Below are 19,082 nucleotides of genomic sequence, written 5' to 3'. Positions count from 1 at the left end.
TCATAAAAAAGAACCCATCCTCCAAAATAGAAAAGGAACTAAACGATATTCTTAAGAAATGGCAAAAAAAAGAGTACATTTCTAATAAAGAATATTACTCACTACGTTCCAGCGACTCCCTTCTTCCAAAATGTTATGGTCTCCCAAAAATACACAAGGAGAATACTCCATTTAGATTAATTGTGTCATCGATTAATACCACGCTTTACTCGATAGCCACATTTTTACATAAAATCATTTCAAATAGTATTCCTACGGGAAAAAGTAATGTAAATAATAGTTTTGAACTTTACAGCAAGCTAGCGGGTAGGAAAATTGGTGCGGAAGATATTCTAATATCATTAGACGTGGTTTCACTATTTACTAACATTCCGATAGATCTTGCAATAGAAAGTGTGAGCAATAGATGGAATTATATCAATACACATACATTAATTCCAAAAAATGAATTCATTTCCATGGTTAAATTTATATTGTCGTCAACATACTTCACATTCAATGACATTGTATACAAGCAAGTTTATGGCACACCTATGGGTTCCCCGTTGTCGCCAATAATTGCTAATATTGTTATGCAAGATCTTGAAGAATCAATAATTAATGAATTGGACATTGGTATTGGAATATATTATAGATATGTAGACGACATTATTATGGTGGCACCAAAGAATAAAATTGATAGTGTACTGAATAAGTTTAATAGTTACAATCAACGACTACAATTTACGATTGAATACGAAATTAATAGAAGCATAAATTTTCTAGATTTAAACATTAAAATAATAAATAACGTCATACACTTAGATTGGTTTCAAAAAAAGACATGTTCAGGTAGAGTACTATCTTTTTTATCGAGTCACCCTATGTGCCATAAAATAGGAGTAATTTATAATCTTATTAATAGGGCATTGTTATTATCTCATCCCATATATCATAAGAAAAATTTAGAACTGTGTATTAAAATATTATTGGACAACGGTTACCCTATTCATTTGATCTTTAAAGAAATAAATAAGAGAATAAGAGTTTTAAACAATGGACAGTTTAACAACAATAGAAAAAAAGAAATTACAGAAGATAATAGCAAGAAAAAATTTGTCGTCATTCCATACATTAATAACATTTCTGAGACAATAGCATCGACAATAAAAAAATCAGATTTCAGAGTAGGTTACCGTTGTCTAAATAATCTTAACAAATTTATTAAAGTCCACAAGGACAAAAACGTGCATAACAATAATAATAATGTTGTCTACAAAATTAATTGTAAGGATTGTGAAGCTTCGTATGTTGGGCAAACCAAAAGAAAATTACGCACTAGACTAAAAGAGCATATGAATAATATTAAATTTGATTCCTCCAAGCATTCTGTGGTCTCTGAACATATTATAAATAAAAAACATGCTTTTGATTGGGATAACGTTAAAATACTTGATATTGAATCTAATTATTATAAAAGACTTATCTCGGAAATGATACACATCAAGGAACAAAGGCATGGTATAAATAATAACACAGACACCGAATTGCTTAACAACGCGTATTTCGACATTCTAGAAGAAATATCGAATTTTTAGACTTATGTAAATGTTTATTTTGTGAGATCTGACACCTATTTATTCGACTTTTTAAAAGACTAGACAACAGTCAAGTACTAACAATAAGGCCAACAACAATTAGAAGCATCGTCATCTCAAGTTATTCGGAACAATTTGTAAGCATAAAGGTTCAATATTTTAGTATTTAGTTTAATTTGTAATTTTTAATTTTTTTACATACACATTAGTGGAATCCTATTTTACAATTGAATAAATTCTCTAAATTCAGTTAACAAATATCAAATAATTTGGAGAGGATGGACATAATCATTGCCAGATCGAGGGACTTTCGTCAAATAACGATAAGTGGTTCGTTTGGAGCAATGTATAAGTGTCACTCCGAGTTTTTATTAATAATTCTAAAATATTTTATGAATAACCGGACGAATCATTCTGCTTCTAATTGGGTTCTTACTTTGTTGAACTATTTTAATGGTTTCAATTCATTGTAAATATATTTTGCGTTTTAACTATGACTTAACTATATAACTTATATTGACTATGTATTGCGGATTTTTTATTAGAACTTTATGTATGTATTTATTTATTATGGGTATTTATTATCATTATTTTTTTGCGCACTGAAGAGGAGCAAGTAGAGCTCGAAACGTTTGTGTAATTATTATGTCAAATTAAGAATTTTCTTCTAAATAATAAAATAATTTCGTATTGCTCGTTACACATGGCCTTAATTTAATAATTTATCATTGTTTTTTATTGTCATACGAGCTTGAACATTGGTATGTGATGGTTTGATTAGGTATTAATTTTTCAAAAAAAATAAATTATACAAAAATAAAAGAAAAAAAATAGTTTCACACGGCGAGATTCGATCCAGCGATCTCGCAGTTACAAAAGAAGAACACTACCAACTAAGCCACCGGGGCGCTTCGATAATGCTTCTTTGCAACGTCTTAAGAAGTGCTGGCAAATCTTCAACATTTTTTTTCAGACGAATGCTTGAGAAGCGCGTTCTCTCGCTTTAACAGAACTTGTTTCTAATTAGGTACTATACATAAAAAAATCCTCGTTTGAATCGGTGAGGGGCACGTCGTGCACTCCCCTTGTTAGATGATATAGAAGAAATGGAGGGTGATGTCATACACATTGTTGAGCAAGAAGAAGCAGAAGAAGAAGAGGAGGAAGAAGATTTGCATGACGATGGGTACGAAAGCGAAAATGCTGTTCGGGAGTCGTGCCACTCGCGTACGTTAGATGTACAAGCAGTTGCATCCCTCGACGAAGATACATGGGTATGCGTTATAACAGCATACGTCTCACCAGGAGGGTCAGTGAAAATCTGCATTCCCTGTTTCATGAGAAACAGGGAAAGATTCGCAGCAACTACACTAACGGACAGGCACGTGACGATGCGGTACAGGGATGTACCGCATCTTTATTGCATCGATTGTTTAGAAAGAGTGTTCGTACTCTTCCTGGCCAACTTGTGCCCAATCTGTCAAGGCTGTAAGTATATATATATTAAAATACTAAAAAAATCTATAAAATAGTATAATAATTTATTATATTTCTATGTGCAGATGCCGAGGCACAGTCTGACAGCGATGGTTAACGCGACCCCCTCTCTCGCAGTCGCAGCAGGCCCGCTGGCTCTCTCTCACCGCTACCTCGAGCCGCCGGCTCTCTCTCGCCGCAGGCCCGAGCCGAATTTCTCTCGCCTCCGACGGCCTTTTTTTTATATATATATTTTATATAATTTTATATAATTATATATATTATTTTTATGTTTATTTTATATAATTTTGATTTCATATATCTTTTTTATATTTGTATCTTTTTATAATTTTATAAATTTTATATTATAAATAATTACACACACACACACACACAAATTTTGTAAATTTACACATATTTTATAGATTAAAAAAAATATTATTATCAAATGAGTGTATTTATTTTAGATTAAAATGTCCTCCTTACCTCTTGTTCCCTTTTAAATATTAGGAAAATATAAAGAAATTATTAAAAATTATCTTTAAAAGCTCTTTCTCCTTCGCGTCTCTCTCGCATCTTATTTCGCCGTCTCTCTCAAAACTTGTATGTCTCTTTTTCTCTCTCTCGCGTCTTATTTTGCCGTCTCTCTCTCGCGCTGTCGCCGCTGCGGCTCGTTTTCTCTCTCGCATATGCATGGAAGAGCGCGCGCCTCTCCACGTGTCCCTCGCATGGATGCGACCCGCCGGCTCTCTCGAACGTGAGATGTAAACATTCGACACTTGGAATGTTTTTTGAAATAGATATAGTTCTTTGTGAAGATTTTTTAAGTGGGGTACAGCCTGTGGAGAGCAGGGCTGTCTCTGCAATCATAAAGTTTCGAACGGTCCTCAACGAAGTGTCGGGACATTGCAACGAAAATGGTAGTGCTTTTTAAGTGCAAAAATATTAATTAATAGTGGAGGAAAAAATATATTAATATTAATATTTTTTTTGTAGTTTGCCCTCTGTATTATTTGTTGTTGTTGGGTGATCAAGGACCTCGTTTATGATATATTAAGGGATGCAGAATGGGAAAATTATTCAGATGACGACTTTGAAGAATGGATAGGGGATGACGAATGGGACAGTAAGAATAAAATTTATAATATTGTATTATATTTTTAAATGAATAATGTTATGTTTACATTTCAATAATGGTTCCAGACATGTGTGATTGGGATTGGGATCCATATATAAGAGACGATGACGGCGATTTCTATGATTGGGGTCTGGTGTGGCTGTTCGAGCCGGAACCTGTACCTGTGTATGAAAATTGGGACGGTAAGAATAAAATTTATAATATTGTATTATATATTTAAATTAATAATTGTTATATTTTTAAATTAATAATTGTTATGTTTACAGATGAACCATACGTTCCAATAATGGTTCCAGAGATGTCGGATTGGGACGCATATTTAAGAGGCGACGACGAAGCTGATTGGGGTCTGGTGCAGCTTTTCACTCTAGCAGACCCGTACGATGTTAGGCCTCAGCCTACTCCGCCGCCACGCCGTCGCCGTCACCGCCGCCGTCACCGCCGCAATCACCGCCGCAATCACCGCCGCCGTCACCGTCGCCACCCCAATCGTCCATAATGTAAACTATTTTATTTTTTTATTTTTCATTTATATCCTTATTTTTATATATTTTATATTTTATATTTTTCTATTTTCTATTTTTATATTTTTTAATTTTTTATTTTTATACTTTTTCATTTTTAATTTTACACACACACACACACACACACAAATGTAAATGTACACATATTTTATAGATTAAAAAAAATATTATTATCAAATGAGTGTATTTATTTTAGATTAAAATGTCTTCCTTACCTCTTGTTCCCTTTTAAATTATAAGTAAATATAAAGAAATTATTAAAAATTATTTTAAAAGCTCTCTCTTTTTCTCTCTCTCTTTTTCACATTTCTCTCGCGCTCGCATCTTATTTCGCCGTCTCTCTCAAAACTCGTATGTCTCTTTTTCTCTCTCTCGCGTACGTCTCTCGCTGCAGCCCGTCTTCTTTCTCTCTCTCGCGTACGTCTCTCGCTGCAGCCCGTCTTCTTTCTCTTTCTCGCGTACGTCTCTCGCTGCAGCCCGTCTTCTTTCTCTCTCTCGCGTCTTATTTTGCCGTCTCTCTCAAAACTCGTATGTCTCTTTTTCTCTCTCTCTCCTTCACATTTCTCTCGCGTCTTATTTCGACGTCTCTCTCAAAACTCGTATGTCTCTTTTTCTCTCTCGCGTACGTCTCTCGCTGCAGCCCGTCTTCTTTCTCTCTCTCGCGTCTTAATTCGCCGTCTCTCTCTCGCCGCGAGCCGCCGAATCTCTCTCTCTCGCCGCCACATCCGATTTCTCTCTCGCGCGCTGTCTCTTTCTTTTCTAGTGGTTGCTCTCTCGCAAAGTATGTAACGGGTGGCGCGCAAATAAAGTACACCATGATATACATATAAGTATTTATTTGTCTTATATTTAATACATAATTATATATAAAGTTTTATTACATATTAAAAACTAAAGCCACCAGCTCGCAATCGACAAGTTGGTGCATGTCAAAGGCGTTGCTAGCGCGTATCGCATTCGGCAATTCTCTCGCATTCGTTACAGTGGATGCAATATTGGAGAATTGCGTATGTTTGATATCAACCGTTGCGATGAGCCTCGTCAATCGATCGAACATTATTTCGATGCATGAATCGAGCTCGAACATACGACGTAACGTCGATTCGACCATCATCATGCGCACGTCCGCCGATTCGAGACTGATGAGCTTGGTGTCGTTTATCTTGTGAAAATGTACTGTTAGCGGCCCGACACTTATGAAGTTATACACATCGTTGTTGGGAGAGTCATTGTTCAAATAATTTTGAATAGCGTGACGTTGCTCGTAGAGTCCTTTCCACGTTTCGAGAGATAGTATTAGCTGTTTTCCCCGATGATCTCCTATGGCGATCTCCACGTAACTCGGCGGATCCACTCTGATGCCGATTTCGAGGAATTTGAATTCCATGGTCGTCAATGCGTATCGTCTTCCAAGTATACGAACCGCACGAGACTCCAGCGAAACGCTGTAAAAAAATTCGGAAAAAAAATTAAAATAAATTAGGAAAAAAAGAAATTATAACTCATAAAAAAATATAAAAATAGAAAAAATATAAAATATATAAAATAGAAAAAGTTATACTTACTCGTCGCATTTCTTCTCACACGTTACATCGCGTCTCGGCATGTAGTAATTCATGCTGCTGCTTTTTTGGTGCAGAATATTTTTCTCGAGGATATTAAAAAGTGAACCACCAGTCAGAACAGTCGACGAGAGACTGATCGTATAAAAGTACTAATAATCGAGTAACACTCATTTTTAAAATATTAGGAGAAGGGGATTCCTAGAAATATATATCTGGAGGGGGAATAAAGGGAAATATTTAAAAGTAGTGGGGATAAAATTAAATATTAGGAAAAAGGAATTCTTAGAAATATATATCTGGAGGGGAACAAAGAGAAATATTTAAAAATATTAGGAGAAAGGATTTCTTAGAAATATATATCTGGTGAAGGAAAGAAATAACAAAGAAAATAGTATGTAAACAATATGTTTATTCAAAAAACGGATGATCGTCGGATCCAAGCCTGGATTTTGCGGCCGACCATCAATTGAATAATTTAAATACATTTTGTAACGCGCAATTTTTTACATGTTTATTACATCGTAGAGTATATGTGGGATCTAACTTATTTAATGCAGGTACATCTTCATATATGGCATCCAAGGTCTCAATGGTGAAACCGCTGCTCGCATCGTCCATTATTTCGGCCAGCCATTCTCGCTTTTCGAGTCCTTTTACATACACGAGAGAGGACTCTTCATCGTCTTCTTGCTCATTTATGCCAACGATAGCTGCCGTAATCAAGCGCTGAGCCATGCCGTATGGAACATTTCCATCCTCCCATTGTAAGCTGTGATGATGTTGAGTTAGCCACGAGGCCTGACGCCTTTCCGACTTTATAAGCACGCTCCATGGCACAGGGCATGCGAAGAAATAGTGCGACAGGATATATCCTCTTCTCAGGATTGCCGCTTCCTTTACGATAAATCGTTTGTTTAGTATAAATCCTTGCAGGTCGACAAACGTTGGTGCGGACATGATCTCTTCGATGCGAGTCAGTCGAGAGGTATTACTTCACTAACATCAAACATCTCACATCATCTTGATTATGTATCCTCCTCCTCCCCCTCTTTCACACGCGTATTTGTGTAAACATTTTTTAGGTGATTTTGCGCACAACGTTGGTCAACGGGTTGTACTGGATCACACGATCGTGTATAATGAGGCAGTACGCAGTGGTATTATTAGGCACGTTTCCCTTACACTCAAATTCCAATCTCACATCCACCGTTGCGCTCTTGATCGATTCGTTTTGTCGAGAACAATCGATAATCACAAACGGACCGTTTTGTAAAAACCGTGTGATGGTGAGATTGGGCTCGAGGTATTCGTATCCGTAATAGTTCTTGCAGAAACGTGTGTAGGTGTCGTACAGAATTGACCATCTGTTTTTATCAAAATCCAGATTCATGTCGTCGTACGGATAACTTTCCGAGTTCAGAAAGAGTTTCACGTTGGTTAATTTACAGTCGTCGAATCGACTGATATTCTCGGACATGACATTTTTACGCCCTGTCTGCAGAGCAAAAATTACATATCGCGGCTTCTCCAGTTGAGTTGCGGTCTTAATGGCCCACGAATGCTTGGTCGTACGCTGCAATAGCGGAAATTCGTATAGATCCCACGAGCGGAAACCCATGCTGAGGTAACGTCCGCTTTCCAGAGCGCGCAGCATCGACAGCTTCTTAATCTCGCTCAACAACACGTGTGGCATTCGCCATTGTATCTTGAATATGTTGATCACAGGCTCCAGTGCTGAATCTCCATACAGCCAATTATTGTCGTTGCGCGATCGTATTAAGATCAACTCATGACGCGCATTAATCACTACTCGTTTGTAGTCATCACAAAATCCCAGCAACATGTAGAGCGGTACGCAGAAATTGAAGTGCCCACTCGCAGAAATCGGATCACTCCAGCCAGCGTTACTCATAACCATGCTTCTATCGAATGATATCGTTACATAGTTTTTGAGCAAACTTGTTATTCCTACATTTCTGTTGCGATCAATCTCCACACCATCGAGCTCATAGCGAATTTCGTCAAACATGAATGCGACACAATTATTTCCCAGTGTCACATTGGATCCCTCAATTGGATGGTTTATCTTTAGTTCTCCCTCGATATATAAGAAACTCTCATACGGCAATGTATATAAATCCTGTTGTTGTATGGGTATTCTTATCTCGTCGCTGTATCCAAATGTTGTGTTGGCAAACGGGTTGTATGTGTGAATCTCAATCTCGACGATGCGATCGTCAAAGACTGGCTCTTCCTCGATGTTGAGAATCTAAGTCATTGTTTAGATTGTGCGCACCGCAAATCCCAAAGATTGTAAAAACGCAACGTTTGACGAGGTGAGTCTCTTCTTCGTAGTTGATTTGATATTAGCGAATGATGTTGCTGCTGGTCTGATTGTGTTCTTCGTGTCTTTATTCAACACGAGCATCCCGTCGCACGAGGGTGGCCCGCCGTCGTACGTGCAATCTAATTGTTATCTCTTCACCGCGAAAATCGAGCAATCGTCCCTCCTGGTCAGTAACGCGTAACACTAAATCAGTAATGCTCCGTACGAAGACCGGCAGGTAAATGATCTGCGCCGGCGTTTCCGATATCTTATATCCTGGTGGTACCCTCGGTGAAAATTCGTGTATCGTGTGAACGAGTTTATTGTTGCTGTATGCACCCGCGGTCACGTTACACTCTATGCGGATAATGTTCACGTTGATAATATTAATCGCCATGTTCGATTTGTGCCATTTTCGCGGTTGCAGTATACTATTCGAGAATCCCAGCAGCGATCCAATGTTGTTGGGCATGCTAAAGTTTATTCTGTAGGCACACTTGATCTCGCTTCTCATCGTATTGTAATTAGCGCGGAGCACGATTGGATAATCTTCATCGTCGACACCTTTATCGCTAACAGCATTATGTTTTCGGGAAAGTGCACGTTTCAAAAATTCATGTATCGCTTGCAGCTCGTACGATCCCTCGGGAATCGTAATTTCCGCGTCGTCTGTGCCGTAGTAAAATTTATTATTCGAGGAATTCACATTCGATATAGTGTGATAAGTTTCAAAATCCGTCAGACCGAGCTCGTAGTCCGCGTCGCTCAAATCTATGGGCGGAAAGTAGGTCGCCGCGAGGACGCTACTCTTCCCAGTCAATGTTAGTGTTAGCGACATGTTGACAAAACTGAGTTAAATAACGCAATGTCAGTCTTTAAATTTGCGGCGAGAAATCTCGGAGAAACTGCAAGCACAACTGTCCGCAGATACTCTGATCATACGTTTGATAAGAGGTGTAATTGTATTCCAATTTCGGCACATTTAAATATCGCACCAATTCCTCGGGTAGTCGAAGATTGCTAAAACTGTCGAAATAAATTGCGCGATATCCTCTTTTTGCATACGCCACCCAATGAGTGCCAGGACCGTCTGTACTGTCTAGATTAACGATACCACTCTCATTTTCTCGCGCGCCATTTATCGGTAAATTATTGCACATAAATATACCTCTAAAGTATGGAATGTGCATACGTTTTGCAAGTTGTAGCAATTGCACATTTGTAGTTACACCTTTCGGCATTTTTAACGTTTTTTTGACGTTTTTTTTTCTTCGCTCCTCGTCCATATTTGTAAGAGGCGAGATACAGTCCGCGGTCTTCCATGGCGCGATTGTGGCGTAGTATCTCTTGCAACTGACGTTGCGCGGCTTTTCTATCGTTTACCGCTTTTGCTACGCCAGCCGCTCCGCCAACCAGGGATCCGAGCGCGCCCAGCATTGGTAAAATCGGCAAAAATCTGCTTCGTTTCGCTGCCGAAAGTATTCTCCTCTTCTTCGTCTTTTTTTTCGTTTTTAAGCCCATGCCGAGCTTCGTCTTGGCCTTCATCGCTGTCCAGACAACTGCGGCCGCGGCTCTCTCACCGAGACTCGAGTCTTTCGCGACGATGCGAGTTTTCGCTTTCTCGGCGAGTACCTTATCCGCCGCGTGTCTCTCGGTGAGTTCGCTGCTCCGAGAGTACGCTATATCGTGTTCACGGCACGCCGCGTCCAATGGGTTGACACCTTGATCACCTCTAGCCAATCACTTTTCCAAACGAGTTCCCGGGCCGCAAAATTGATAGCCGGGGATATGAAGCTCGACCGGAAGTGCGTTTATCGCACGATTTAATAGACCTGTGCCTATTTTCGTTGACATCCGTTGCAATCTCTAGACATTACTGAGCAAAGCGCGAGTCCGCGCAGCTATAAATAGGCGGACGTTGGCGGTCAAATCGGGAGTGAGAAAATGAAATTTGTGCAACAACCTCTGACGATACGAGTGATGAATTACGACGACAGAGTACGCTGCAGCGTGAACGAAGGTGTGCGCAAACACGGTACGATGCTACCGACAACTATACGCGCGATCGTTTGCGGCCCCTCAAACTGCGGTAAAACCAACGTGTTGATAAGCCTGCTGGAAAGTCTGCACGGTGTGCGTTTCGAGAACGTGTACGTGTACTCTAAATTGCTGCAACAGCCGAAATATCGCTATTTGGAAGATTTATTGACGCCGATTGACGAAATCGGCTACTTTACATTCTCCAATAACAGTGACGTCATTCCACCGAGCGAGGCTTATCCAAATTTAATTTTTGTCTTTGATGACGTGGCATGCGACAAGCAAGATACGATAAGAGAGTACTTCTCAATGGGGCGCCACTCGAACATCGACTGCTTCTATCTCTGTCAGACATACGCGAGAATACCGAAACATCTTATACGCGACAACGCGAACCTGCTAATCCTGTTTAAACAGGACGCCACCAATTTGAAGCACGTGTACAACGATCACGTGAATATCGACATGTCGTATGAGGATTTCAGTAATTTATGTCGTACATGTTGGCAACAAAAGTATGGATTTCTAGTGATAGACAAGGACAGCTCGCTTTCGAAGGGGCGATACAGAAAAGATTGGCATGATGATAAAACATTATTAACGGAAATTACGTATTTAACATAACGTTACAATTATGTCATTAAAATTACGTAGTATTTACGAAACTATTAGAGTATACACATTTACATTAACCATAATACATAAATACATATATAATAAAGTAACGCCAAAATTACATAACCATTTTATGTAACAATTATAGATTCATTACGTTATTGACATAAACGATACGTCACAGTTATGCAATAATTGCTAGTTTCTTCTTTAACCGTTACGCGGTGTACGATTCTCTATCTATTTCGCATTCAAATTTCAGTCAGGAAAGTTTAAAGTTGATGAAATTGACAGTAACATCTGTGTTAATATAGAAATAAATTTTTTCATGTTGAGATCATGTCAAAAAGAATAATGAGATTATCATAATGATAAGTATCAATTAATTATGCTGGATTACAAATATATTGTTAATAATAATAGTTTTGTTGCATATCTATTATGCATATAATTTAATAATAATATAATTTAATAATTAAAAATTGCAAACAGAATAATATATTCACATATTTATATTTATTATATTATATCTGCACATATTCATATTGATGAGATAATTGTTTATTATATAAAATCATGTGCGTGATAATTAAATATTTTCTATGCAATCAAATTAATAAGGAATATAGTGATTTAACATGATTATATTCTAAATCTGTTGGTGAAAACGTTACGTGCAACAAATATATACAATTTAAGTTATTAAAATTTTATTATTTTTGTAAAATATCATTGACTTTGTAGAATACTTGAAAATATTACAATTCTATTTCTTAATAATAAATTAATTAAATTTAATAAAGGAAATAAAACATTTTATCGTGTTCTGATATTGGACTTATTAACCATAGCGTGTAATTAAATATTATAGGTCTACGCTTATTGTGATAAAGCTCTTTGATTGTTAATTGACTGAAATATAACCTAAAAGCTTTGGACATTCACATTCCACAATAATCAAAGAGTTAGGATTATCAATTCTTTAAGGTAACGTATTGATAGTTTGTTAATTACTTGTCATATTGCAAATACAATTTGACTTTATCACTTTATAATTATTAAAAATCGTTTTAGAGTGAATCTTATGTAACAAGCTTTTTTTGGTTTCCTTCGGAATTTTTTATAAAGAACTCATAAATGTTTTTTATATGTACAAAAAATTTCATTTTAAAAAAGGTAAAAAAAGATGTTAAGTCCGCGTCAAAAACTATATCTCCAAAATCTTACAGAATCTTAAAACATATCTGAAAAATAATGTATTTAAAATATATAATGACATTAAAAACTTGCGATAACAAAAATATAAACATTAAAGACTTGCGACAAAAAAAATTAATTTAAAAACTTAACATTGCTAATGTCATTATTGCATATTACTTCAATTAAAATTTCAATTGTATAGTTTAATACAACAATTACAATTGTTAAATTGTTGTTTAGCTTTAAATTAAATTGTTCTACTTTTTTTCGCAAGTTTTTAATGTTTTTTTATTTCTTCTTGTCGCAAGTTTGTAATGTTTATATCTTTTTTGTCCCAAGTTTTAATGTCAGTATGTATTTTAAATTCATTATTTTATTAAGAAATTAAAACAACTATTTTGTGCAACTTTTTTAAATTAAAATATTTTAATAAGGTTTTATTTTTGCTTATCGCAATTTTTAGATATGTTTTAAGATTCTGTAAAATTTTGGAGATATAGTTTTTGACGCGGACTTAACAACTTTTTTTACCTTTTTTAAAATGAAATTTTTTATACATATACAAAACATTTATGAGTTTTTTATAAAAAATTCCGAAGAAACCCAAAAAAAGCTTGTTACATAAGATTCACTCTAAAACGATTTTTAATAATTAAAAATTGATAAAGTCAAATTGTATTTGCATTATGACAAGTAATGAACAAACTATCAATACGTTACCTTAAAGAAAATTGATAATCCTAACTCTTTGATTACTGTGGAATGTGAATGTCCAAAGCTCTTAGGTTATATTTCAGTCAATTAACAATCAAAGAGCTTTATCACAATAAGCGTAGACCTATAATATTTAATTACACGCTATAGTTAATAAGTCCAATATCAGAACACGATAAAATGTTTTATTTTCTTTATTAAATTTAATTAATTTATTAATAAGAAATAGAATTGTAATATTTTCAAGTATTCTACAAAGTCAATGATATTTTACAAAAATAATAAAATTTTAATAACTTAAATTGTATATATTTGTTGCACGTAACGTTTTCACCAACAGATTTAGAATATAATGATGTTAAATCATTATATTCCTTATTAATTTGATTGCATAGAAAATATTTAATTATCACGCACATGATTTTATATAATAAACAATTATCTCATCAATATGAATATGTGCAGATATAATATAATAAATATAAATATGTGAATATATTATTCTGTTTGCAATTTTTAATTATTAAATTATATTATTTCCAAATTATATGCATAATAGATATGCAACAAAACTATTATTATTAACAATATATATTTGCAATCGAGATATTATATGAAACTATTCACACACAAGAAAAATAATATTTTGAAAAGTAATTGCTGGTGTACGATTACATTTTTGTTTAATTGGCAAACAAATATTTAATAAAATTTATTAATTTAAAAAAAGAAAAAAGAAAAATGAATCTTTTTAATATAAAAAAAAATATAAATATATAAATAAATATATAATAACAAAATATATACATTCTAAGCATTTAAATAATAATACAATTTTAAAACAAGACCATTTATATAAATATTTATATACAACGTATTCTAATTATGTTATTCTATATTTTTCAATATTTCTCTCTAATAATTTATTTATAATAAATAAACACTATTTGAATGTAATACGTGATTGCCATTTTCGAAATTATGTAAGCGATTATCTAATCGTGTACATAAATATTTATTTTACTATTATTTTGTAAATATACCTAAAACGATAACTTTGGAATGTTTTAAATATATATCAATTGAGATATTTCATTTGAAATATTTTTAATATATACTATGATGAAATATTTCAATTGTAACATTTATGAATTATATCAAAAACAAATACGTAAAATGTATCATTTGAAATCTAAATGAAACAATTTGAAACATTGCATGTATATTTCATGTTTAGTGGGTTAACGTTAACAGGAATTTTCAAGATCTCTGCAAGGTCAAATGAATATCAGCATCATCTGTCTTTCTTCAAATCCTATGGTGTTTGTTTGAAACATTTTTTCGTCTTGCATATTTAACAAGTTTATTTAAATGTCGTAGGAAGTTTTATTATCAATAAATCATCAATGCCTCTTAAAAATTCTTGTTTAATCTGTAAGTAAATCCTGTATTTATAAATCTTGTTTGTACAGAAATACCTATTTCATAAGTAAATTTTGTACTTATTAAATATCTCGAAAGTATATAGGAAAATTTCAGACAAAAGTTGTTTAGTTTAAAGGGAAAACAAAGATAGGCATTTAACTTTGATTGGTATTCATCATTTTGTGCATAAAAATCTTGAGGTAAGATTATTGAATCAAATATATAGTGAAGAATCGATAAATTAAAAAAAAATAGAATATTTCTATTTATAAAAAAAATTAGATTTACTTTAAATTTTCGATTATGATTTTTAATTTTAAGAAATTTTAGGTCTACTGCAATGATGATTTATTTACAATAATAATAAATAAATACTATTTTGACGTGTCAATGTGATTACGTGAATTACAAGTACTATACAAAAGAAAAATGAACAGATGTAATTTCATTTCTTTTTAACTGCAGTTTCTGAAGTATTGTTTAATTAGTGTAATAATTTTGAATCTTTGCATATGTTTATTAAAATAATTTATAATGTATTTATATAACTTTTTTATTTTACAGATCCGGAAAAATAAAAAAAAATTAATCGGCTGCTCAGGCGCTGTATAAAAGCTGCCATAAGCGCTGAATTAGAACATCGGCTGCTAATAGCGCTGAATTTTGGCTTGCCCTAGACGCCTGCATCCAATTACAAAAATTAATTTTGTTCGGCCTATTACGTATCCAAACTAAAATTATTCGCTATTATAGCGTTTTCGTCTGTAATAGCGCAGATTTTTGGCTTGCTCGTGGCGCCTATACAATTAGAAAAAGTATTTTTGTTTTGGGTCTATTACACATCCAAATTCACAGTATTCGCTTTTGTAGCATTTTAGTCTGCAATATCTCAGACCTTTCGCCTGCCCTAGGCGTCTAATTAGAAAAATCTTATTTGATACTTGCATCACTAAAAGGCTGCCCCAAACGCCGTATATCTATAACTAAAACTGTCCCAAACAACTGAAAATGGATCATCAGTGTCACAAGTTCTATTATGGCAATAAGGAAAAGAATATTTTGGCTTCCAAAGAATGGTTGACGGAAACGATGATAGACAGTTTCCATGCGCTACTCGAGAGCAATTCTGATTATGCACCTCGACCTGTATGGTTGACAATACTTCCCGATCAGATTGTTCCACTGAATAATTCAAAGAAGAAGCATTTGCAAATACTGCACAGTGATTTTGGTGGTGGACATTGGGTTGCTTGCCATTACGATGCAAAATCTATTATTATATATGATTCTCATGAAGGTAGTCGTAATGCAAATATACATAATTTGAATGAAGAAATTCGAACTTTTGTGGACAGATTATTTCCCTTTCATGATTGTCAAAACAGTCCAATAGTTTTTCCTAAAGTTCAGTCGCAAGGTGACGGTTATAATTGTGGTCCTATGGCAATTGCGATTGTTACATCTATTCTGTTTGGCGTAAATCCTTGCATCGTGACGTATAATCAATTGTTGCTAAGACCTCATTTGTCCGCAATGTTTGGAAAACAAACAATAACTCATTTTCCGTACCTCTATGATTCAATTGCTCCATTAACGCTACTGCCGTTGGAGACATTGAAAAGACGAGAGAGGGATGCACTGAGAAAAAGACTTGCACGTAGTAAGGAAACTGAGGAACAGCGTTCGAAACGAATCGAAAAAGATGCTTTTTCTCACAAAGAAAAATATTTTATGAATCCTGCAACAAAACGTCAGATAATGCGTGATCAGTACCATAAGGATCCTGAAACAAACGTCAGATAATGCGTGATCAGTACCATAAGGATCCTGAAACAAAACGTCAGATAATGCATGATCAGTACCATAAGGATCCTGAAACAAAACGTCAGATGGTGCGTGATCAGTACCATAAGGATCCTGAAACAAAACGTCAGATGGTGCGTGATCAGTACCATAAGGATCCTGAAACAAAACGTCAGATGGTGCGTGATCAGTACCATAAGGATTCTGAAACAAAACGTCAGATGGTGCGTGATCAGTACCATAAGGATCCTGAAACAAAACTTCAGATGGTGCGTGATCAGTACCAAAAGGATCCTGAAACAAAGCGTCAAAAAATGCGTGATATATATAAAAAAGATCTTGAGGGAATACGTAAAAGAAAGCGGGGCAAATACCAAAAAGATGTAGAAAATAAAAGGTACGTCAAAAGAAAAAATTATTTAAAAAATGCTGCCCGTGAAAGAGACCGCCAACGAAAATTCAGACAAAAATATCCCGACTCATAAAAATTGTACAACAAGAGGTGCAATGCAAAACGTAGCGAGAAGTCTATCGTACAAAGATGGAAAATGTTCAAGAGAATGAAGGAAAAATTTAATACCGTTCGATCTTGGCAAAAGTGTTTTAAGTTTCCAAAATATTCAGAGTTTTATATTCAACAGATGTCGAGAAAAATTAATAAATCAACAATATGTGCTTGATTGGAAGCCGAACAGATATTTAAGTGGTGTGTAATAGCAAAAAAATCGTACCTCAATGCAGCAAGAAAAGTGTTTTCATATTTGAAAAACATTGCTGAAGCTGCGTTATTGTGATTCAATGAATGTAAGACTTTGAAATATCCAAAAAGCGATCAACTTAGAGCTCTTTGTGGCTTATCCAAACATACTTCGTCTTCCGAAGCGTACTTTTATGAAACTGCTTACGAGCAAAGGAAAAAGTTTGAGCAACCACTTATAATGAGACAATCCTCTCCTCACGGAGTAATAAATGTTTCGCCGTTAATAGATAACAATGGTAAAAAGTTAAAAATGTGGCATTGTGATGAGAACAAATGCCACATAAATGATACTTCCATGGAAAAGTTTGTAAAATTTTTGGAACTGTTTGAAGAAGGTACTTTGAAAAAGATAATGAATGTTAAATTCATGGCGCAGCTAAAAAATTGTTCCGTTTCACGTACGAGTAGCAGATTAGGACATCCTCCGGAATGCTATACAAATCCGAATCTTTGCAAGTCATACATTGCAACGATAAACACTTTATCACCTCATTTTCCTTTCGTGAGGAATATTCGAAGAAATGTTTACAAATTGATCGACAATTATAATAAGTTTTGTCAACTGTTTTCATCTTTGAGATTTATCAATATGGATAAATTAGTTGAAATTTCCAATGATTTTAAGAATAAAGCAAGATTTTATCCAAAAAATGTAACTGATGTTTGTTTGGACGAGGAAAAGATTTTCTCGCAAAATTACGAAGCATTTAAAGTCATGAAAAAGCGATTGTTGGATTTACCACGTATCCCTTGCATCTCATTGCGAAAAATTATGCTTGAGAAGAGACGTTTCTAAGCTCGAGAAGCTGAGGAAAACAATAGACGGACCTTTTTGGAAAGATCTGATAGCAAACGTAACAGAACACAGTAATAATACTGAATTCGTTTGTAAGCTTTGTTTGGGTAAATTTCAAAAAGGCGTGTTGCCTTCTACTTGCATTTTGAATAATCTTGCGGTAAAACCATTACCAGATGTTTTGTCAGATTTCAATGATTACGAAAAAATGTTAATCAAGAGAATGAGCAGCTTTCAAGTAGTGCAATTGATGGGCAATGTTTTGAACAAACATATACCGCATAGACAAATGATCCGCAAAGTAAAAGGTAGAACATTTGATTATGAAAATTTCATTTGCCTCTACCTTTACAAGAAACATTGGATAAGGTATGTCCTCCGGAAGATCCTATAAATTTGAATCACGAGTTGCACATTCTCGTTCGAGGTATACCCAAGAAATCTAAAGTGGTTTGGGAAAATTTGGTAGATATTAATAAAGTGTATAAGGCTTTACAATGGTTGAAAGAAAATAATCCTCATTACTCGAAAATTCGTCTTCCGGCGTCATCTGATGATTTATTAAATGATAAGTTGCAGGAAACAGAATATCGGATTGTCGATGACGAAAGCGACAATGACGAAATAAATGATGTGGTTGAGGAATTACCAGCATTGAATTTGTACAATGTACAGGAAAACAAAAATAATAATGATCAAATCGTTTTAAAACGTAGGGCTTTCCTCACACAAATCACTGAAGATTCGGATATTAACGATCAGTATACAATATACCCAATACACGCGAAATGAATCGATAACGAATCTGCATTGAAGCTTTATCAAATGATGAAAATTGAAGATTTTCCAATAGATAATCGTTATAAATATCTGGATGTCATGTGTTTCCCTGATTTATATCCTGATGGTGTCAATGGACAACGAGAAGATAGAAACTTTGCATTGCCGGAATATTTATTTATTAGAACACGATTGATGTCGAAACATAGTAGATTCAGGTTGAATCTGCAGTATCTGTTTTTCCTTCTCAATGATGCTAACTACCGACAGTTGAAAAGTGGTATCTATTATACGATGATGGTTACTAACCCACGAGAGAGATACACTGCTGGTAGATACTTGA

At 34.7% G+C, this 19,082-nt stretch overlaps 1 protein-coding gene and 1 long non-coding RNA gene across 2 annotated transcripts; both read left to right on the top strand.

Annotated features, from left to right (window-relative positions):
• The first annotated feature begins 1,178 nt into the window (after positions 1-1,178).
• Positions 1,179-2,277, top strand: LOC146725091 (uncharacterized). Its single transcript, XR_014925107.1, has 2 exons — positions 1,179-1,714; positions 1,828-2,277. It is a non-coding gene; the product is annotated as an uncharacterized LOC146725091 (long non-coding RNA).
• Positions 2,278-4,246: 1,969 nt separating this feature from the next.
• On the top strand, positions 4,247-4,695 carry LOC146725090 (uncharacterized). Its single transcript, XM_085484602.1, has 3 exons — positions 4,247-4,373; positions 4,458-4,543; positions 4,582-4,695. Exons 1-3 carry the CDS (start codon positions 4,247-4,249, stop codon positions 4,693-4,695), a joined length of 327 nt encoding a protein of 108 aa, XP_085340728.1.
• The last annotated feature ends 14,387 nt before the right edge of the window (positions 4,696-19,082 follow it).

The sequence above is a fragment of the Nylanderia fulva genome, unplaced genomic scaffold, assembly GCF_048542155.1.
Source record: "Nylanderia fulva isolate GAGA-0341 unplaced genomic scaffold, ASM4854215v1 Scaffold1040, whole genome shotgun sequence".
In the NCBI taxonomy this organism is placed as follows: domain Eukaryota; kingdom Metazoa; phylum Arthropoda; class Insecta; order Hymenoptera; family Formicidae; genus Nylanderia; species Nylanderia fulva.
The sequence above is the reverse complement of the archived record's forward strand: the minus strand, read 5'-3'. Positions and strand labels throughout refer to the sequence as shown.